This window comes from Macaca thibetana, chromosome 15, assembly GCF_024542745.1.
Source record: "Macaca thibetana thibetana isolate TM-01 chromosome 15, ASM2454274v1, whole genome shotgun sequence".
In the NCBI taxonomy this organism is placed as follows: Eukaryota; Metazoa; Chordata; class Mammalia; order Primates; family Cercopithecidae; genus Macaca; species Macaca thibetana.
In genome coordinates this window covers 103,298,023-103,321,859 of record NC_065592.1, presented here as the reverse complement: position 1 = coordinate 103,321,859, position 23,837 = coordinate 103,298,023, and the positions used below count along the sequence as shown (strand labels likewise).

Below are 23,837 nucleotides of genomic sequence, written 5' to 3'. Positions count from 1 at the left end.
TGCCTCGCTCACTCAAGTGCTTGTACTTTTTTTCCCCTTTAACTAGGAATTGTGGTGCTTGGAATAAACAGAGCTTATGGCAAAAATGCACTCAGTAAAAATCTTATAAAAATGGTGAGTGTAAAGATTAAACTGTTTGCTTCTAATATTAAGATACATTATTGTCATCAATGTAAAATTTCATTTTTCTCTTTTCCCTCATATGCTTCCTATTTCTGTTTAGCTATCAAAAGCTGTGGATGCTTTGAAATCTGATAAGAAAGTACGGACCATAATAATCAGGAGTGAAGTCCCAGGGATATTCTGTGCTGGTATGTAAATATCTTATATTATGAAATTAAACTGTAGTCTGATTTTTCCTCAGTAGTAGTCTGTTTTCCATTAGAATGTTCTGTGGTTTGAACCCCATTACCAACAACTCCTCTTTGTGTTTTACTGATCCACAAGAAAAAAACAAGTTTAGTCTGAGAGCATTAGAAAGAAGCTTTTGCAACATTTAGATTGTTTCAGAAGTTGAAAAAAAACTTTGAGCCATTAAAATACTTGTTTGTAGTACCTGTAGTACAATATTGCTTGTTGTGTCTTAATTGTGGCCAATATTCTTTAGTTTCATTCTTTTTTTTTTTTTTTTTTTTTTTTTTTTTTTTTTTGAGACAGAGTCTGGCTCTGCCGCCCAGGCTGGAGTGCAGTGGCCGGATCTCAGCTCACTGCAAGCTCCGCCTCCCGGGTTCACGCCATTCTCCTGCCTCAGCCTCCCGAGTAGTTGGGACTACAGGCGCCCGCCACCGCGCCCGGCTAGTTTTTTTTTTGTATTTTTTAGCAGAGACGGGGTTTCACTGTGTTAGCCAGGATGGTCTCGATCTCCTGACCTCGTGATCCGCCCATCTCGGCCTCCCAAAGTGCTGGGATTACAGGCTTGAGCCACCGCGCCCGGCCTTTTTTTTTTTTTTTTTTTTTTTGAGATAGAGTTGCTCTGTCACCCAGGCTGGAGTGTAGTGGCGTGATCTTGGCTTACTGCAACCACCACCTTCCCAGTTCAAGTGATTCTCCTGACTCAGCCTCCCGAATAGCTGGGATTATAGGCGCCTGCCACCTCGCCCAGCTAATTTTTGTATTTTGAGTAGAGACAGGGTTTCACCATGTTGGCCAGGCTGGTCTCCAACTCCTGACCTCAAGTGATCCACCATCTTTGGCCTTCCAAAGTGCTGGGATTACAGAGGTGAGCCACCGTGCCCAGCCCCTAGTTTCATTCTTAAGGATTCTCATTTTTTTTAAGCTTCAATCTCTGTGGCTTCTGCCTTAAAATATTGCAGAATAGTGTGATATTTAGAAATATGCAGTATATTTTGGCTTTTGATGAGGTTTTATTGCCTTTTTAATACATTTCTTAAAATGTAGGATACCGAAAAGAATTAGTTTTAATTCCAGTTGAGTAATCAGAGTGAGTGTAGATTTATTACTCTCAACTGCTAGGGTTATGCTGTTATGCAGTAGATTTCTGTTTTTACATTTGTCAAATGCGAGTAATACTGTCTGCTTAGTTGGAGTGCTTATAAGGGTTTTACGTATATTTTGAGTTCTTTTTTTTAAACATTGCGAAAGACTTATACCAAGAGAATTAGGATTCTTACGTCTAGTTTTAGGGACGAGGTGAATATGATCTTGAGGTAAAGGAATGTAACACTATGACTGATGGTTGAGAGGTTCTCTAAAGGTCATTGGATGGCTTATTGGGAAGATACAGAGTGGCTTTAGGGTTTTTAAAGAAGGCCCAATTATATGAATTTTTGAGGAGTGATAACAATGTTGTGAAGACAGATTAACGTTTTAAAAATAAGTGTTAGTGATCATCCTGGCATTGTTTTTCTATGGGCGTTAGGTTTTATAATTACCACGCTATAGTAACTGGTGGAATTCCTTTTATTTTACATATTCTTTTGCAGCCCATTTGTTCTAGATTTCTGCATTAGGAATATACTTTGAAAAAAGCTTTAATGCTTTAGCACAGTTTGTGGTTGTCTGTTACAGATTGCCTTTTTGAGGACATGCAAAATGTCCTCAAATAATATACCACATGCTGTTTATTAGAATAACATGTTAGTCTTGAGTGCTTTTTAACAAGTTAATCTATTTAGTTTGCTTTATGGGCTTTTAAACTTTCATACAATCAGGATAATCTTTTAACTCAAGATTTTGACTGTTTTGTCAACAAGTCAATGTTTTAATTATAGAAAAATTGGGGCATATCATCTCTTCTAGTAATTCAGTATGTATGATGGAACTGTTCTTTCAGATTTCTCTGAAAGGTTTTCCTTTCTTGTTTTATTTTTTGAGATGGAGTTTCACTCTTGTTGCCCAGGCTGGAGTGCAGTGCTGTGATATTGGCTCACTACAACCTCTGCCTCTTGGGTTCAAGTGATTCTCCTGCCTCAGCCTCCCGAGTAGCTGGGATTACAGGAACCTGCCACCACGCCTGGCTAATTTTTTGTATTTTTAGTAGAGACGGGGTTTCAACATGTTGGCCATGGTCTTGAACTCCTGACCTCAGGTGATCCACCTGCCTCAGCCTCCCAAAGTGCTGGGATTACAGGTGTGAGCCACCACGCCCGGCTTCTTTTTTTACATATATTTACATTTATAAGCTGACTAGTAGGTCTGTCTTTTAACATGTACATATGAAATAATATTCTAGATAAATAAAATCTCTTTACATTATTTAAAGAATATTTAAACTTATAGCCTGTATTAGTATAAACATCTTAATCAGGTCACGTTTATCAGTTATTGTTGAATAATGCAGTCTTTCACATAATTAAAGCTTTAATTTGTATTCCAAAGTAGTAATATTAAAAGAAACCTCGGCTGGGCACGGTGGCTCATGCCTGTAATTCCAGTACTTTGGGAGGGCAAGGTGGGTGGATCACAGGGTCAAGAGTTCAAGACCAGCCTGGCCAACATAGTGAAACCTCGTCTCTACTAAAAATACAAAAAATTTTCTGGCTGTGGTGGTGGGCTCCTGTAATCCCAGCTACTCGGGAGGCTGAGGCAGGAGAATTGCTTGAACCTGGGAAGCAGAGGTTGCAGTGAGCCGAGATGGCAACACTTCACTCCAACCCAGACGACAGTGTGAGACTCTGTCTAAAAAAAAAAAAAAAAAAAACCTCAAAAACACAGTGTACCATTTATTGATTATCCTTTTAGCCTCTTCTCCATCCCTTCACAGTCATCATTTTCCCTCTTCTTTTTCTGCCCCCACAAAGGTTTCTCTGTATATATTAATAACCTATATTCCAGTGATACCTTTTTCATTTCTGAATACTTAAAGCTTAGCAAATGGTCTTGCCTCAAATTTCTTGAGCATAGGAACTCCTCTTATTCTTTGAGAATCATCTTTCACATTCTCAGAATACAGCAAACAACAGGGACTCAGCATGTATTTGCTGGAATTAATCAGCCTTTGTGCTTTAATTCACTGATTTTTTTCAGGAATGGTTGAGATATAACAAGCAGCTTCTCTGAATTGTCTCATACCACTCTCCTATTTACTGATAGTAAATTTGGCTACATCTTTTTTCTAAAATGCTGAGAAAACATAAACATTAAAGAGATTCCTACATTGCATTGGAGGTTGGGCCAAATGATTTCTGACTTCTCATTTAAATCTACCTATTATTTAGCATTATTAAGTACTTTACTTACATTTTAAGTTTTTTAATCAATTTTTAGTTTAAAAAAGTAGCATGGTAGGTCAGAATGTATGAAAATGTATACAGAGAGAACTCTCTCTAACCCTACTTCCTCTACTTTATTAATCCCCTAATAAAAATAACAATTATTATTTTTATCCTTCTAGTATTTTTCATATATATGTATGTACACACACACACACACACACACACACACACACACACACACACACAGAGTCATGTGCTCCATAACAATATTTTGGTTAACAGTGGCCTGCATTATACGATACTGGTCCCATAAGATTATTTATTTTTATTTTTTTGAGACGGGGTCTCCCTGTCACCCATGCAGGAGTGCAGTGGTGTGATCTCATCTCACTGCAACTTCAGCCTCCTGTGTTCAAGCGATTCTCATGCCTCGGCCTCCTGAGTAGCTGGGATACATGTGTGCCACCATGCCCAGCTAAATTTTGTAATTTTAGTAGAGACGGGGTTTCACCATGTTGCCCAGGCTGGTCTTGAACTCCTGACCTCAGGTAATCCACCTGCCTCGGCCTCCCAAAGTGCTGAGTTTACACGGGAGAGCCACTGTGCCCAGCCTCATAAGATGATAGTACTGTATTTTTACTGTACCTTTTCTGTTTAGGTACATATAAATACTTAGCTTTGTGTTACAGTTACCTCCAGCATTCAGTACAGTCACCATACAGGCTTGTAGCCTAAGAAAAATATGTTATACCGTATATCCTATTTATGTAGGGGATGGTTTCAGGATGAAACTGTTCCACCTCAGATCATCAGGCATGAGTTAGATTCTCATAAGGAGCGTGCAACCTAGGTCCCTCGCATGCGTAGTTTATGGTAGGGTTTGTGCTCCTATGAGAATCTAATGCGGCTGCTGATCTGACAGGAGGCAGAGCTCAAGCAGTAATGCTTCCTTGCCTGTACTCACCTCCTACTGTACCACCGGTTCCTAACAGGCCACAGACCCGAACTGTTCGTCAGCTCAGGGATTGGGGACCCCTGGCCTGTACCATCTAGGTTTGTGTATGTACACTCTATGATGTTTATACAAGGATGAAATTTTCTAAGGACTCATTTTTCAGAATGTACTCTTTAAGTGATGTATTATTATATACCGATGCACTCATTAGAATGTTAAGTAGATATTTAAAGTGATACATATAAAGACATGTAAATACGATACATATAAAGTGATACATATGGAGTATGGAAAATACCTGTTACAAGCGTAGGGAGAGTTGTATATAAAATGTTATGGCCATTATTACTGTAACTGTGTAAACTATGTCTACCAATAAGATCATGGGCCAGGTGGCTCACACCTGTAGTCCCAGCACTTTGGGAGGCCGAGGTAGGCAATTGGCTTGAGCCTAGGAGTTCAAGACCAGCCTGGGCAACATGGCAAAACCCTGTCTCTACAAAAAAAAAAAAATACTAAAGTTAGCCAGGCATGTTGGTGCATGCCTGTAGTCCTAGCTACTCAGGAGGCTTAGGTGGGAGAGTTGCTTGAGCTTGGAAGATCAAGGCTGCGTGCGAGCCGTGATTGTGCCACTGCATTTCAGCCTGGGTGACAGAGCTAGACCCTGTTTGAAAAAATAAGAAAAAAAAAAAAGATCATGGATTAAAGGTGATTTTTTTCTGTCTTCAAACTTTCTGAAATAATTTCATTATATTAACAAATTATATTAAGCAAATATATACAAAGTAAATACTTTTGAAAAAAGTACAAAGTATATTAGTGTATTTTTCTTTTTTGGAAACTAAAATTGGGCTATTAACTGAGTTCCTGAATTGTTGTTACAACTTTTTTTTTTTGAGATGGAGTCATGTTCTATCACCCAGGTTGGAGTGCGGTGGTGTGATCTCTGCTCACTGCAACCTTTGCCTTTCAGGTTTAGGTGATTCTCCTGCCTCAGCCTCCTGAGTAGCTGGAATTACAGGCGCCTGCCACATGCCCAGCTAATTTTTGTATTTTGAGTAGAGACAGGGTTTCACCATGTTGGCCAGGCTGGTCTTGAACTCCTGACCTAAAGTGATCCGCCTGCCTCGGCCTCCCAAAGTGCTGGGATGACAGGCGTGAGCCACTGTGCCCGGCCTGTTACAACATTTGAGAAGAAAAATTTTAGACTAAAATAGTTGCTATAGAATAATTCAGACCGTTTAATACCTGTGAAGTGAAAGACCTGGTTAAAGGTGGTAGCTTAGCTGAAACTACTTCTTTTAACAATTAGGAGAGAGTTTTCTCTTAGACTGTGGTTTCTAATCTAGAACCTAGAAGGAATATGAGGTCTCCTTTTAAAGTTCTTAAAATTTTATACACTTAAGACATTTTAGTGGCTCTACATTGAGAAGGTGTGTAATGTCAAAATGTCATTGTTACAGTAATGTATTAAAATGGATGTTTCTATTAACCACAGTAATATGTAAATACAGATTAAAAATATGTCATAGTTGTCACAGATACAGACAGTGTTTCCCATACATAATGTGTTTTCACATGGTGTGCTGTGCCCCCAAAGTTTTAATATATTGCCGATCGTGACATTCTGGAAAAGTCTGGTTGGCCGGCTGCGTTGGTTGTAAATGTGTGATGACAGTCATACCCTTCAGGTTGGGAGTCACTGTTGTGTATTCTTTCCTGTAGATTAGAACACCACTTGTGGGTTCATGGCTTGCCTGTACTTCTCTTAGAATACTAAGAAATGTAATTTTGTTAGTCAAAGCTTCTTATGAAGCATTGGCTACATGGATTATATGAGATTGGCCTGAATGTGTGCTGCCCCAGCTTACATATTCTAGAAACTGTTTAATCACTTTTAGTTTACCTTCTCTCTCTCTCCCTCTCTCTTTGTGTGTGTGTGTGTGTCTGCCTCACACACACACACACACACACACAAGCCGAAACAATTCCGCTATTTCAAAATGTTTATGTAGTTAACGTTTTAATATTTGCCAATCACAAAATTCTAAAAATGTCTGATTGGGCTGCTGCGTTGGATATAAATGTGAGATCACAGTCATCTGTTTATTTTTGTTCTTTTACTTTTCTAATTCAAAGTAATAAAGTGCACATGCATTGTTTTTACCAAAACATTTTTGAAATGAAATTCTGTGAGAAATTACTGAGACCGAGGATTTTTTCTTTTGAAATTCCTAAGATATATGATAAACAATTCTTGGTAATTGATTGCTATATGTAGAACCCTAAATTGTTTCACTGAATTACACAAGTGTGGGTTTTATAAAAAAGTAAAGGTAGTTTTGCTTCTGCTTTTGAATTCTAGTAAATTATGTTATGACTAAAGACTAACTTGTCACTAAAATCGTCAACATGCATTATTGAATGTTGTGTATATTGTCAGTATGGATAAAAATGTCATGATCTGGATAGATGTGTGGGCACCTTGGACAGTGAAGTAACCTGGCCATTGTTTCAGAATCTTAGATTGTCATATTTATGTATTTAACTATTAGTCTTTCAGAGAGTTTGATAAGTTAACATGAAGGGATAGATACCACAAATTTGTAGTAGTTTAACAAGTTTGTATTAGTTCAGCTATAAAGGGTTCTGTTTTTTGTTGTCATATATAGTTTGTTGGAATAAAAAATGTTTTATTGAGATATGAACTACTTGGAATACAGGTTACCAATTTAAAATGTATAATTGATGAATTTTTAAACCATGATCAGAATCATGATGCAGAACATGTTCGTCACTTAAAAAGTTTTCTCGTGTCCATTTGCAGTCAAGCCCCTTCCCTTGCCCTGACCTCTGAAAAGTACTAATCTCCTTGCTACTCCTAGTTTAGCATCTTCTGTAATTTTTAAAATAAATTGACTCATACTATGGGTAGTCTTTTGTGTCTGACCTCTTTCATTTAACATAATGGTTTGAGCTTCACCCATGTTCGTGTTTCACTAGTTTCATTATTATCATGTATTTTATTTTATTGCCAAGAATACTATTTGTTGTATTTCACAGTTTGTTTATTCATTAGGTGATGGTCATTTGGGTTTTTCCATTGTTTGGCTTTTATGCATACCACTTCTATGACAATTCACACACACACGTATAATTTTATTTCTCTTTTTGTGCAATGTATAATTTTCTGTTTCTCTCAGGCACTTTAAATAGATCAGTCAAGTGAGAATTACTGGTCTCTACTTTTATCCTGTGTGCCTTTAGTTCGGAGCTTGGAGAAGTGAGTGAACCTGGGAGGCGGAAACTGCCTGGGTGACAGAGCGAGACTCCGTCTCAAAAAAAAAAAAAAAAAAAAAAAGAAAACTGTTTTCTGTATCATTTTGCATTCCCACTAGCAATGTATGAGAGTTTCAGGCGTTACACATCCTCACCAACACTTGATAATATGAAGTTTAAAAATTGTAGGCATCCTAATGGATACAAAGTCATATTTCATTGTGGTTTTAGTTTACATTTCATATGTGTCACCTGTATATCTTTTTTGGTGACTTGTTTGTTCAAATTTTTTCCCAGTATTTTTCTTAGAATCTCATCTCATTGAGTTAAAGAGTTTTTTTTTTAATATTCTTGATACAAGACTTTTATCTGTTATATTTTGTAAGTTTTCTTCCACTAAATGGCCTGTCTTTTTTCTGTATTGTAATTTGTTTTGAAGAACAAAAGTTTTTTATATGAAGACTGATCATTTTTTTTTCCTTTTATGGTTTGTACCTTTTTGTGAATTTTAGAAATTTTGTTTTACCCCACAGTCACAAAGATTTTCTCCTGTTTTCTAGGACTTTTATAGTTTTTATATCTTAAATTTAGGACTCTGAAGTATTCGGAGTTAATTTTTATATATGTTGTGAAAGAAAATTAAAAATATATTTGGTCTTTGCCCTTGTTCTTGGTATAGAGCTCTTAAAACCCGGGGAGTTTCCTGAATGGTACAGGTGGTTTTTGGTTGGTAATGAGATGACCCTAGATAGCTTCAGGATGGGGGACAGCTTGTCAGAAAAAGCAACGATGGGTTAGAGGATTAGAACTTTTGGCACCCTCTTCCCCCAGAGGAGAAAGGGGCCAGAGATTGAGCTCAGTTACCAGTGGCCAGTGATTTAGTCATTCACGTCTCCCTATGGAGATAATGAAACCTCCATAAAGACCCTTTAAAACAGCGGGGTTCAGAGCCAGGCACTGTGGCTCATGCCTATAATTCTGCCACTTTGGGAGGCTGAGGCAGGTGGATGGCTTGAGTTTTAGACCAGCCTGGGTAACATGCCAAAACCCCATCTCTACAAAAAAATGAAACAAAACAAAAAGAACCCTAACTGGGTGTGGTGGTACATTCCTGTAATCCCAGCTACTTGAGGGGGCTGAGGTGCAAGGATTGCTTGAGCCTGGGATTTTGAGGCTGCAGTGAGCTGTGATTGTGCCACTGCACTCCAGCGTGGGTGACAAAGTGAGACCCTGTCTCAAAAAAAAATGGGGTTCAGGGAGCTTCTAGGTTGGTGAACACATTGATTTTCTTGGAGAGGGCATGGAAGCTCTGTACTCCCTCTCCCCTTACCTTGTCCGATGCATCTGTTCCATTAGTCTGTTCCTGAGTTGCATATAGTAAAGTTTTTTTTTTTTTTTTTTTTTAAATTCTATGAGTCATTCTAGTGAATTAAGTAATCTGAGGAGTTTAGGGGATCCCCCAAATCTGTAGCTCGTTGGTTCAGAAATATGGGTTGCCCCTGCGACTTGTGAGTTGCATCTGAAGTGAGGGCAGCCTTGTAGGACCTCTTAACTTCTGGGATCCTACTAATTTTGGGTGGTATCAGTTTAAGTGAATTGTTGGATAGCCACTTGGTGTTGAAGAATTGGTGGAAACCCTCATACATTTGGTGTCAGAAGTGGTGTTAGAAAAAAAGACATCATAATTGGTGTCAGGAATGGGATTTGCTAGAGCATCTCATGGAACTCAGGAAAGTGCTTTATTTACCATTACCAGTTTATTATAAAAGCTAAAACTGAGGAACAGTCAAGTGGAAGAGGTACTTAGGGCAAAGCTAAGGGTGGAGGGTTGCAGAGCTTCCATACCCTCTCCAGGTGTGCCATTCACCCAGCACATACATGTGTTCACTAACCTGGGAGTTCCCTAAGCCCTGTTTCAGGGATTTTTTATGGAGGCCTCTTTACATAATGATTGATTACATCATTAGCCATTGGTAATTGAGCTCAATATACAGCTCCTCTCACTTCCCAAAGGTGTGGGTGGGACACTGAAAGTTCTAACCCTCTGATCATGGCTTGATGCATCTGGTGACCAACCCCTATCCTGGAGCTATCTAGGGGCTCTCTGAGAGTCACCTCATTAGCATAAACTCAGTTTTGATTGAGAAGGGCATGTTAGGAATAACAAAAGACACTGTGTCACTCAGGAAATTCTGAGGGTTTTAGGAGGTTTGGGCCAGGAACCTGGAATAAAGACAACCAAGTATTTTTTATTATACACTGGTGTTTTTTTTTTTTTTTTTTGGGGGGGGGGCGGCTTTGTTTTGTTGCGTTTTCAATTCTCCCAGCACCATTTGTCAAAAAGACCAACTTTTCCCCTATTAAACTATTTTGGGACCTGTCTAAAATACCAGTTGACAGTATATGTGTGAGTTATGTCAGGGCTCTCTGGGATTTTTAATGCCAATACCACACTGTCTCAGTTACCATGTTCAGGTCTTATACATGTTTGGTTAAATTTATTTCTAAGTTTTTCATTTTTTTTTGATGTCACTGTAAGTGGCATTTCTTCTTAATTTTACTCCCAATTTTTTATTGCTAGTATATTGGTGGTATATACAATCCATTTTTATATATTTGTATCCTGCGACCTTGTTAAATGCACTTTTTAGTTCTAGGACTCTTTTGTAGATACTCTGGGGTTTTCTACAAAGGTAGTCAGGTCGTTTGTGAATAAAGATAGTTTTACTTCTTCCTTTCCTGTCTGTTCACCTTTTATTTTGTTTCTTATCCCCATTACATTTTCATTATAGGGTTGACTGAAAGCAGTGTGAGTGTTCATCTTTGCCTTTTCTCCGTCTTCAGAGCAGGCATCCAGTCTTTTACTATTAAGTATAATGTTAGCTGTAGTTTTTTCACAGCTGCGGTTTATCAGGGTGAAAAGTTTCTTTTTATTTGTATTTTGCTGAGGTTTTTTTTTTTTTCATGAACACATATTGAATTTTGTCAAATCTCTTTTTGGCGTCTATTAAGAGTCTCATTTTTCAGCCTGCCAATATGGTGAATGATTGATTATCAGTTATTAACAATTGTGTATTCCTGGAACAGACCTCTCTTGGTCATTGTCAGGCCTCTGAGCCCAAGCTAAGCCATCATATCCCCAGTGACCTGCACGTATACATCCAGATGGCCTGAAGCCACTGAAGATCCATGGGAGTGAAAATAGCCTTAACTGATGACATTCCACCATTGTGATTTGTTTCTGAACCACCCTAACTGATCGATGTACTTTGTAATCTCCCCCACCCTTAAGAAGGTTCTTTATAATTCCCCCAACCCTTGAGAATGTTCTTTGTGAGATCCACCCCCTGCCCCCAAAACATTGCTCTTAACTTCACTGCCTATGCCAAAACCTGTAAGAACCAATGATAATCCCACCACCCTTTGCTGACTCTCTTTTCGGACTCAGCCCGCCTGCACCCAGGTGAAATAAACAGCCATGTTGCTCACACAAAGCCTGTTTGGTGATCTCTTCACAGGGACATGTGAAACAGTCATTAATCCTTTTTATATACTGCCAGATTGGATTTGCTGAAGCTTTTTAGGATTTTGTAACTCTGTTCATAAGGGACGTTGGTTTGCCTTCTTTTCTTGTAAGGTCTGTAGTTCTGGTATCAGGATAGTGCTGGTCTCATAAAATGAATTGGGAAGTGTTCCTTCCTTCTGTTTCCCTGAAGAAGTTTGCATAGTTGTTATTATTTCTTTCTTTCTTTTTTTGAGACAGAGTCTTGCTCTGTTGCCCAGGCTGAAGTGCGGTGGCACAATCTCGGTTCACTGCAAGCTCTGCCTCCCGGGTTCACACCATTCTCCTGCCTCAGCCTTCCGAGTAGCTGGGACTACAGGCATCTGCCACCATGCCTGGCTAATTTTTTGTAATTGTTTTTACTTAATTGTTTGGTAAAATTCACCAACGAAGTCATTTGGTCCGGGAAGTTTCTTTGTGGAAAGATTTTTAACTACGAATTTGAAATCTTTAATAAATACAGGGCTACTTGAGTTACTTCTGTTTGAAAGGTCAAATTCTGTAACATATTTGGAGAGATTTATTCTGAGCCAAATATGAGTGACCAGCTCCAGGAGATCGTGAGAATGTGTGCCCAAGGTGTTCAGTCTACAGCTTGGTTTTATACATTTTAGGGAGACATAAGACATCAGTCAGTACATGTAAGATGTATGTTGGTTCAGTCTGGAAAGGTGGGACAACTGGAAGCAGTGAGGGAAAGGCCTTCCAGGTTATAGGTAGATTCAGTGATGTTCTGATTGGCAATTGGTTGAAAGAATTTATCTAAAGACCTGGAATCAATAGAAGTCAGTGTCTTCGTTGTGGAGACCAAGGTTCTTACTATGCAGATGAAGCCTTCAGGTGGCAAGCTTCAGAGAAAGTAGATTGTAAATGTTTCTTGTCAGACTTAAAGGGCCTGTTCTGTCAGTCTCCAGGTCCTGTGTTGATGTTAATGCTGGTCAGCTGTGCCTGAATTCCAAAGGGAAGAGAGTATAATGAAGAATGTCCTACTCCCACTCCCACTTTCCAGCGTGTCCTGAACTAGTTTCTCAGGTTAGCTTTGGATTGCCCTTGGTGGAGGGGAGGGTCCATCAGTCAGGGAACTTAGAATTTTACTTTTGGTTTACATTTCTTTTTGAGTGAGTTTTGGTAATTTGTGTCTTTTAGGTTGAGTGAGTTTTGGTAATTTGTGTTTTATCTAAGTTTTCAAGTTAATTGCCATAAAATTGTTCATATTATTCCTTATTGTCCTTTTACTGCATTGAATCTATAATGATATCTGATTATTTATTTATTTACTTATTTTGAGACAGAATCTTGCTCTGTCACCCAGGCTGGAGTACAGTGGCGTAATCTCAGCTCACTGCAACCTCCGCCTCCTGGGTTCAAGTGATTCTTCTGCCTCAGCCTTCCTAGTAGCTGGGATTACAGGCATGCACCACTACACCTGGCTAATTTTTGTATTTTTAGTAGAGATGGGGTTTCACCATGTTGGCCAGGCTGGTCTCGAACTCCTGGCCTCAAGGCCGCCTGCCTAGGCCTCCCAAAGTGTTGGGATTATAGGTGTGAGCCATTGCGCCCGGCTGATGTCTGATTATTTATTTTTGATATTGATATACGTGTCTTTTTTCTTAAATGCTAGCAAAACAGTGACTTGTTTATCTTTTCAAAGAAGTGGCTTTTGGTTCCTTTTTTTTTTTTTTTTTTAATTTTGCTTTTCTTTCTATTTCATTGATTTCTTCACTATTTTCTTCTCTGTTTGCCTCAGGTTTAAGTTACTGTTTTTTTCTAGCTTCCTAAGGTGAAAGTTTAGGTAATTGATTTGAGGCCTTTTTTTTTTTTTTTTTTTTTTTTTTTTTTTTTTTGAGACGGAGTCTGGCTCTGTCGCCCAGGCTGGAGTGCAGTGGCGCGATCTCGGCTCACTGCAAGCTCCGCCTCCCGGGTTCACGCCATTCTCCTGCCTCAGCCTCCCGAGTAGCTGGGACTACAGGTGCCCACAACCGCGCCCGGCTAATTTTTTTGTATTTTTAGTAGAGACGGGGTTTCACCGTGGTCTCGATCTCCTGACCTTGTGATCCGCCCGCCTCGGCCTCCCAAAGTGCTGGGATTACAGGCGTGAGCCACCGCGCCCGGCCGGCCCTTTTTTTCTTATAGTTGACCCTTGAGCACCATGGGAGGTTGGGATAGATGACACCCCTACCCGCACCCCTGCCCCCGCCCCTCACAGTTAAAAATCCTCCTATGATTTGACTCCTCAAAAACTGAACTACTAATAGTCTGCTGTTGACTGGAGGCCTCGCTGATAACATAAAGGGTTGAATAACACATTTTATATGTTACATATATTATGTGCTGTATTCTTACAGTAAAGTAAGCTAAAGAAAAGAAAATGCTACTAAGAAAATCATAAAGAAGAGAGAATATCTTTACTATGAAGTGGAAGCAGGTCACCACACAGGTTCTCCTTGTCATCTTCATGTCGAGTAGCTAAGGAGAAAGAGGAGGGGTTGTCTTGCTGTCTCAAAGGGGCGGCAGGGGTGGAAGGAAATCTGTGTGCGAGTAGACCTGATGTTGTTCAAAGGTCAGCCGCACTTACATTTTAATGTTTTCATTTGAGCACGTCAGAGATGTCATTAAAAATGACTCAGAGTACTCGTGCCCTTTCTTTGTAAGTGAGGATTGATTGGTTGTTGCCAATTCATTTCTGCCTCTAATTCCATTTTTTACAAAGCCTACTTGTATAATATTTTAGGATCTGTAGATATTTTCTTTTTAAGGAATAGGAAATATGTACTAGTAATAACCTGCTGACTAATCTGCTTCCACTCTTGCCCTTTCCCCACACAGCAGCCCAAGTGATCTTAAAAAAGTTAATGGATCACATCACTCTGCTATTTCAGACACTCTTCAGAAACAAAGTGTGTGGGAGGCAGAAATGGCCCCCAAAGCTGTCCACGTCCTAATGCTGGAACCTTACACGGAAACAGGAACTTCGCAGATGTGAGGAAGGTGAAGATCTTACGATGGGGAGATTTTCCTGATGTATCCACTGGGCCCAATGTAAAGACAAGGGTTCATACAAGAGGGAGGCAGGAGGACTCTGAGAAGGAGAAATGACAACAGGAAGCAGAAGTTGGAGAGAAGCAAGGAAGGGGCCATGAGCCAAGGAATATGGACAGCCCCTAGAAGCTGGGAAAGGCAAGGGAGCTCATCTTTCCTAGTACCTCCAGAAGGAACGCAGCCTTGCCAATCCATTTTAGACTTCTGACCTAGAATTGTCAGGTAATCCCTTTAAGCTTGTAGTTATTTGTCCAGCAGCACAAGGAAACTGATACCAAGTGTGTCAGGTCTTGCCTACTCTGGCCACATTGCCTTTTCTCACCCATCTCCCACTGCCTTTCTTACTCTCTCTGCTTGACAAAGCTCATTCTTCTCTCCAACTCATTGTACTCAGTGTTCTCTTTTTGTTCAGAAAGGCCTCTGCTCTAATGTCATCTTAGATAGCAATTCCCTCATCACTTAAACTAAAGCAGGTCTCCCTACTTCCCCCAGCCCCCATCACATTTTTCTATTTTAGCTTCATCTCTGAACTTTTCAGTTCCTGAATTTATATTTTACTTATTGATTATCAGTCAGCCTCCCCCACAGATGAACTCCTTTCCATGGCATTAGGGCGGAGGCCTTTTGCCAGGACAGTACCTGGCCCATAGAAGGTGCTTAGCAAATAGTTCAAGGGATGACTATGAACCATTTTGGTTGTTGAGGAAGTAACATTGGCAAGATGTCATGGTTAAATAAAACAAGCTTTGATACAGAGCATGTGTAGGTGGCTTGTGTGGTTAAGAAGAGTGATTTGTTCTTGAGATATTGTCAGTCTTATAAATAGAAGGTTGTATCTAGGGTACCAGTAAATTTAACCAGTGGAGATTCAAATGTTAGCTTTATGACTTACCGTTAAACCTATTTCAAAGATATGGCTTTGATGTGTTCCCAAATGGACTTCAAATTCTCTGTCCCACCTGCTACCACAGGGGATGTCTTGGAGGAGCAGAGCTGCCTCTGTTGGGGTGAGCAGAGAATGGGCCCCCCGCTAGTGAGTGGGCAGCTGGTCAGAGAGCCTTGGCTGTTCTCTCTCAGTCCCCTTTCTCCAAGGCTGCCCAGTTATGTGGTGAGGTGGGCATTGTGAGCAGTGGGAGGCTGGAAGGGGTCTCCCCTCTTACGGGAGGCCACGGGAGTGGAATTCACCTCTAGAACTTTGGTCAGCTTGAGTAGAGCTCCGACAGCTAGAAAAGGGAGACTTGAAAAAATTAGAAAAAATTAGATTTTTGTCAGTCTGCTTCTGGAAATTGATACTTAGTAGTAGTTTGCCTTCTCAGGGCTTTCTCTGGGAACTGGCATTAGTCTAGATTGAGGTTAGTAAATTTTGTGTATGAAAGACCGGATATTTTAGGCTTTGTGTGCCTCTTAACAATTTGTGTCATGTATTCTTTGTTTTATCTTTACAACCCTTAGAAAAGATATAAAAGCTGGGTGCAGACTGGCCTGCAGGCTCTTTTTTGCTGTCTTCTGGTTGAGACTCCATTTTTCTCTGTTTGTTCCAGCTGGAGGAGCTGGGGTCAGTTACACTGGGGTCAGTTACACTGGGGTCAGTTACACTGGGCTCAGTTACACTGGGCTTTGCAGGAAGAAGCTGGAGAGGCCTGGCCATGGAAGCAGTTTTTCTTGACATAAAAATGCTCATTTTTTCTTGTGTGCTTGGTGAGTGATCTGGAAACAGTTGTACAACTCATAGTTGTACAACTCATAGAAGTATTTTGTTCAGCGATAGTGTCATTTGGGTGAATGCTAGATTCGAAGGCCAATACCAATTAGGATGATCTTGAGGTTTATGGTTCTTGAAAACTCCCTGAGTTGAAGTTTCATTTGAATAATGTATTGCTTTTTGGGGTAAAATAAGGTTGAAAGAGATGGAGGTAGTCAGTATGTTTGCATTCGCTAAAGAAAAAGGCAACACGATTAATAAATACCAGTATTATTTACTCATTAAATTTTATATTAATGGATATTATATTTGTTACCTTTTCGTGACTATAAACATTTGGTGATTTTTTTTTCTCTTGAATTATGTGAAATACCTGTCAATTTGTTTTGTTTTGTGACAGATAGGACACATGCCTATTAGGTATCTTTCTTATTCATTGTGGTTTTGCTGCAGAAGGTAGTTACTGTTCCGGAGGATCAGTCCAGCTGGACAGAGGTGTTAAAGTTCTCTCTGTTCCTGCTGGTCATAGCATGAATGCCTTTCAGCTCAGTGTAATCTCCAGGATTTGTTCATTTCATAGCTCCCTGGTTTTTCTTTCTCTGGTAATTTTCTGTGAATCGGGAGTTTACTGTTTCAGTCTAAGCATTAGGGAACCCTAGTGCAGATTATTGGAGCTCTTTCTCTGAGAGGTTCCCCCCCTTTCCATTTATCTGCCCTGCAAATTCCAGCCTCCTCAGCCTCCCTGCACTCTGATCTCAGATCAGCAAGACTACGGTGCATCGTTGGGGTACCCCTGCCTTGCACCAGTCTGTCAAGTGTCTTCAGGAAGAAAACAAGGATAGTCACAGGATCCCAGATGGTAGTCTTTTACTACCTGTTGATGAATATCTGAAAGAGCCATTTCATATATTTTGAGGGAGGGGGTCTAGTACCAGTTACTCCATTGCAGCCACAGGTGCAGGTTCGTAGTTCCCATTAGTGGGGAACAGTATTGAAGAACCAAGATCTGGGTACAACATGTGCTCACTGTTTTATGGGTGTCTTTGCTTCTCAAGACAGACCTAAGAAATAAGTAGATAAATTACATTACATATTCACACACACATTTGTACAACTATTTCTGTACTTACATGTTGAAAACCATGAGTTTATATTGTTACCTCCATTTCCAGTTTATCACCATAGGATTCATTCCTACCGTCTCCCTTTCCATATTTGTCGTACCTTCAATATATTGACTCATTTGCTCAATCCCATAATATACTGAAAGTAGTTTCAGAGTTGCTGATCCATACCACTGTGGTAAACATACCTTTTATCCAGAGCTTATTACCTATTGACACTACAGTCCCTGACTTAAAATGGTTTGACTTAGTGATTTTTCAATTTATGATGGTGCAAAAGTGATACACATTCAGTAGAAATTGTAACCCCGTTTTAAGTGGAGGAGCATCTGTAAAACGCATTTTCCAGTTGTGAGATTTTCAACATCTCATGAATTTATTGGGATGTAATCCCATTGCAAGTCAAGGAGTATCTGTACTTTATATCTTTGGACTGAGGTGTGTCATACTGTAATATACAATACTAAAAATACTGTGTGAAGAGTTACTTAGGTTATTTCTTCTTTATTGTGGTTCTGTTTTATTCATTAGAGGTAAAGTTAGGTTTCCTCCCTCCTATTTATTTTATTTTGGATATATAAAATATTAATATGGTTTCAGAAGTCTAAACTATACAAAGAGGTATAATCATAGAAGTGTCAGGACCCACTTCCTCCCTCCAATCTCTTCCCTCCAGTTCCTACCCTTGAGGGTGTTAGTGAGTCTCATTAGTTTCTAGATTATCCTTCATGTTTCTTCCTGCACAATTAATGTTATAACTATTTGTTCACCTATTTCCATTCTTTCTTATGCTAGTAGCATTCTGTATCTATTCTTGCCCTTTATTTTTTGCAGTTAACAATACCTCCTGCCAGCACTTTGGGAAGCCGAGGTGGGTGGATCACCTGAGGTCAGGAGTTCGAGACCAGCCTGGCCAACATGGTGAAACCCCATCTCTACTAAAAATACAAAAATTAGCCAGGTGTGGTGGCAGGCCCCTGTAATCTCAGCTACTCGGGAGGCTGAGGCAGGAGAACTGCTGGAACCTGGGAGGCGGAGGTTGCAGTGAGCCGAGATCATGCCATTGCACTCCAGCCTAGGCCAACAACAGCAAGACTCAGTCCCAAAAAAACAAAACAAAGCAAAAAAGTACCTTCTAGAAATCAGTCTCTGTTAGTTCATTGAAATGTAGTGATGGCTGGAAGTGTATGAGGGTTCTGTGAGACTTTTTCAAGATGGAGGTGTTACTATAGTTTTCATGCTGATGAAACTAATCTGATTCTGTTGAAGAGGGAGAGGTGTCATAACGTTTCAGAAAGAAGCCTTGAAGTAGGCCTTCAAGAGGGACTGAGATGCTGGACAGAAATGGAGGGTTTTGGTTTTGGTTAGTGAAAAGATATTTCACTTTGAGGAAAAGTGACATCTGATTTATTAGAGCCTTGAATTCTGATAGAAATTCTGTGGCAGAATAGTCCCTTTCATCAAATGGGCAGGTAAAATTTTACTGGGTGAGTTTCCAAGATAGAAATTTTTTATTTAATTGGAGTAAAAGGCGGATGTAGGTTCTGGAAGAGGAGATCAATGAAAGCAATTACAAGTTGGTATTCTTCTTGAGGATCTAGTGCTCTAGAAGCTGTGATAGTAGTCATGTTATACCAAGAAGGTCACTTGATCCTCTCCAAACCTTACCTAGAAACTTTCTGTAATAATTAGAGCTAACTCTTTATCTCCACCGATCAATTTCTTCCCTTGAGAACAGATGTGGACTGAAGCAGAACCAATTTGTAATCATTTCTAATAGATCATCCAGTTAGATAATGAGCTCTCAGCTCCATCTAACAAAACATTTTCACAAATTAACTTAAACTATAAGCCTGTTAGGATTGCCTGAATCCAGTGATTTTGAATTTTTCTGAAATTCCCATAGTTTACTCTGTTTGCCAGCTTTATATATGGGTTGATAGCCTAAAACTTCAGTTCTCATCCCCATATCCATGCACGACTCTGTTGAAAGAAAGAGAAGACTCTTCTGCAATCCGAGCTGGAGCCCTTCAGTTGACCTTGATTTGATTTCTTAGAGGAATGTACCGTGCTGGTTAGCTCAGGCTAATCATGGTCCACTCCTGGATGTGGGGGTAGATACATCTTCTTCCAAAGTATATGGATTGTGGGGAGCTAGGAGGGCAGACACCAGAACAAAAATAAGGCTGCCATCAGAAAACGGGAGGAGGGAAGTTGGAGAGGATGTTAAGGTAGGTAGTTAGTATTCATACCTGTTAAGCATTTCTACTGTAAACTCTCTTCATCAGGGCTCAACTACAAAGAAAACACATGAATTTCATTAATTAATTCATGTATTTAATATTTCTTAGAGGGAGCCTGCCGTGTGTCAGGTACTGCCATGTGTCTAGGATCTGAGGACATAGCAGTAAATAACAGAAATAATCTTCGCTCTGTGGAGCCTCCATAGGCAGTGGGGAGGGACCATCCCATTTTGCTAAGAGGATGTGCGATAGTGTTATTGAATCTCATATGATGTTTATGTGTGAACATTTACTTGATATAGCTTGTAAATGATATGTTGAAGGCCCTTGTGTATACAAAGGTGATAAGAAGGAAATAGATGGCATAGAAATGAAAACAAGTCATTGACTTGATCATTCTGACTGATGTTTATAAATCTAAAAATGAAAGTATATTGCAATTAAGGAGCAAAGAATATGGCTGTCCTCTTTTCAACAAAATTAAGAGCCATCAGTGTTTTCAAAAACATTGCATTTCTACAATGCAAGTGCAAGAAGAACCAGAAATAGTGATGGTAATGATGATCTGCTAGAGATATATTTGAAACTTAGATTCAGTTTTATAAACCTGTGCAATCCAGGTTCATTTCTTTTTGTTTTTTTTTTTTTTTTTTTGGGAGACTGAGTCTGTGCAATTGAGATTCATTTCTTTTTTTGTTTTTTTTTGGAGACCGAGTCTTGCCCTGTCACCCAGGCTGGAGTGCAGTGCAGTGGTGCAGTCACGGCTCCCTGCAACCTCTGCATCCCAGGTTCAAGTGATTCTCGTGTCTGAACCTCCTGAGTAGCTAGGATTACAGGCGTGCACCACCATACCCAGCTTATTTTTGTATTTTTAGTAGAGACAGGGTTTTGCCATGTTAGCCACACTGGTTTCAAACTCGTGGCCTCAAGTGATCCACCCACTTTAGCCTCCCAAAGTGTTGGGATTACAGGCGTAAGCCGCCGTGCCTGGCCAATCCAGGTTTATTTCTGTCTGTTAACAGTTTCGTTCAAATGATGTAGCCTTTTTAGGTGTGTTTGTGTATGTATGTGAGTATATATTTGTATATTTATAATATGTATGTGTTTGTGGGGGTGTGTGTGTGTGTGTGTGTGTGTATACATGTACTGCATATACCAGGAAAATATAAAATAGCAATATGGGTTTGTTATGTTTAAATTTTTATTAAAATTTCTAATAAAGTTGTGTTTTCACTATTCTTTATTTTTCTTTAAATTGTTTGTAAATTGACCTAAATATTAAATAAAGATCTAAGGAGTCCATTGGCCCCAGCCCATAGAATGTTGGTTACTTTTCCTGTTCTACTGAGGGTTAATGTAATATACCTGTGTGGATCATCATCCACAGTGGTTGATGACTAGGCATTCGTTTGAAGCACACATGGACTATTTATGAAAATTAGCCATCTGCTATGCCATAAAACCTCCACAGATTTCAGAGGACAGCTATCATCAGACCACATTCTGTCACCACAGGCAGTGAAGTTAGAAGTCATTAACAAAAAACGTGATTAGAAAAAGTCCCCTACATTGGGAAATTTAAGATAACTTCTAAATAACTTACAGCTCAACAAATGAATCTTAATGGAAATTAGAAAGCATTCAGAACTAAATGCTAACAAAAAATACTTTAAAAATCGTATAATATAGCTAAGGTTGGACTTCAGGAAAGAAAAAAGGCTGAAAATGAATAAACTAAGCGTGTACCTTAAGTGATAAAAATAACTACAGAATAACCCAAATAGGGTAGAAGAAAGGAAATGAAGTGAGCGTAAACTAACGACATGGAAAACACATGAAGTAGTAAGGATAATAAAGCCCAGAGCTGTTTCTTTGAAAAGTCAAATAGTCAAACTTTTGGCAAGATTAATCAAGAGTGAGGGAACAAATACACAATATTCAGATTGGAAAAGGAGCCATAGATATACATTCCACAGAGATTAAACTGGTAATATAATGTTAAGAATGACTTTGTGCCAATAAAGTCAAGATCTTAGGTGGAATAGATAAATTACTAGAAAATAAAAATTAACCAAAACTGACTTAAGAAATAGAAAACTTTAGTAATACCAGAGCAATATGGAGATTGAAGCAGCAGTTACAGATCTTTCCACACAGAAAGCACCTGGCCACAATGACTTCAGAAGAATGTTAACACCTAAGCATTCATGCAGCAGATAATTCCAATCTTTACATACTCTGAGAAAATAGAAAAAGAGAGTCTTTTCCAGCTCTTTTTACGAAGCTAGGGTACCCCTGACAACCACCACGTAAGAGCAGCAGGAAAGGAAAACAGACTAGTTTCCTGGTCCTCGATGGAGATATTCCAGGACTCAGGAGAATCCCCACTTTATCCGGGGTTGCTTGCGGGTTAAGATGTGGATTTAGCCACATGGAAATCATTGTTTATCTTGACCTAATTATTTGACTTTATTGCAGAGAATAGAAGCCTGTTTGGAGTGGGATCAAGAGACCAGGGTGTTCGAATTGGCAGCACATGTACAAAAATTAGAATGATTGAAATGATGACAATACACTGCATAATAACCCCCTACAATTTTGTGAAGCATTTCATCTTTTACTTCTGAGAAAAATGCAACTTAAAATTACCATTTCTCATTTACTAGATTGCCACAATTTAATAAGTATATTAGGGTTCTCCAGAGAAATAGTATCAATAGACTATAAAAGATTTATTGTGAGGAATTGGCTCACAGGATTATGGAACTGAGATGTCCCACAGTCTACATCTGCAAGCTGGAGACCCATGAAAGCTGGTGGTGTAATTCAGTCTGCATCCAAAGGCCTGAGATTCATGGGAGCCAATGTAAATCTAGTCCAAGGGCAGAAGATGAGATGAGACGTCCCAACTCTAGCAGTGGGGCGGGAAATAGAGGCCAGTTCCTTCCTCCTTCACCTTTTGTTCTTTTCAGGCCGTCAGGGAATTGGATGATGGCTACCCACCTTGGGAGGGCTGCTTCTTCACAGTTCATGAATTCAAATGCTAGTTATCCAGAAGGACCTTTACCCACACACCAAGAAACTATTTTATCGGGGCACCCTGTGGCCCAGACAAGTAGACACATAAAGTGAGTCATGACAGCAAGTATGACAATGCCGTGTACTGGTGGCAGCGTGTGGATGTGGAGCCACTTGGCGTTCCATATGACCTGGCAACTGATTTTTGATGGATGCGACTTAAAAACAGAGATCCCTTGGCTGGGGCTGGGATGTTTCTAGGCCTTCAGGAGGTGCACAGATGGGTTTAAAGGATCTGTCTAATACATAACGTGTGCCCTGTCATAAAACTCTTCAGGCTGAACTGGAGGTTCCAGTTCTCTTTCTCTTTCATAGTTGCCTCTTCCACAATGGAAAGTCATTCCTGATCTTTGCTTTGTTGCTCCAGGCAGGGGAAAAAAGCCTATTAATTGCCAAAAAAGAGGCTTTTAAAATATTAACGTTGAGAATTTCAACTGGGAATTTCAGCTGGGATTCTTACTCTGGCAGTTTCTGGTTCTTTGCTTTCAACATAGTTCGAAGACGGTTTACTAGAGTTGTTGGGAAATTGTTAGATGTTTCTTGATTATGATGTGATTTTTCACCAGAGTGCTAAAGGAATGACGTTGCTGTAGTAAACGTCTTCCTTGTTTATGTGAAAAGGTTTTCTCAGCATGAGTAAAATTGATGGTAAATCCTGCCTCACTCTAGCAGTAAATAATACTCATTCATGGATAGATGAAATAATGAGAGGAGGGGAGGTAGTCCCATCTATCTCATTGTGATGCATTTCTAGTAAAAGTTTATATTTAGTATTTAATAGTTATCAAATATGAAATATATTTTTGCTTTTGTCAGTTCTGTGCTAATAATACTTGTAATGAAAATTCAGATGAAAACTTTTAAACTTGGCACTTTATAGGGAATTTAATAAAAATTAATTTAATTTGCATACATATTTTGTTGCAAAGAAATGTGACAGAATGACCAATACAATATTTTAAAGTACAAATACCAGTTATATCAGGAAAAAAAAATGGAAGGAAAGTGGAGCAAAAATACCAGTTGATGAAGAAAGGAGATGATGTAACATTTTTTATATTGAGAAATAAAAAATGAAATGCTAAGTCAACTGACTTGGACAACTGTGACCCCCTTTTGGAAAGGGGGAAATCTGGAGGTCTGAGGAAAATCTGAGGTCTCAGCCATGACAGGATGGGAGG

At 39.4% G+C, this 23,837-nt stretch overlaps 1 protein-coding gene across 5 annotated transcripts in view; it reads left to right on the top strand.

Moving 5' to 3' along the window:
- AUH (AU RNA binding methylglutaconyl-CoA hydratase) overlaps positions 1–23,837 on the top strand; it is a 145,518-nt gene that overhangs the window by 9,864 nt on the left and 111,817 nt on the right. For 4 of the 5 annotated variants that reach the window (XM_050761279.1, XM_050761280.1, XM_050761278.1 and 1 more), the window contains exons 2-3: positions 47–114; positions 224–311. The exons of the other annotated variant lie outside the window; for it this stretch is intronic. In XM_050761279.1, the coding sequence (XP_050617236.1) occupies positions 47–114; positions 224–311 (156 nt within the window). The remainder of the gene's footprint in view (positions 1–46; positions 115–223; positions 312–23,837) is intronic. 5 annotated transcript variants of the gene reach the window in all.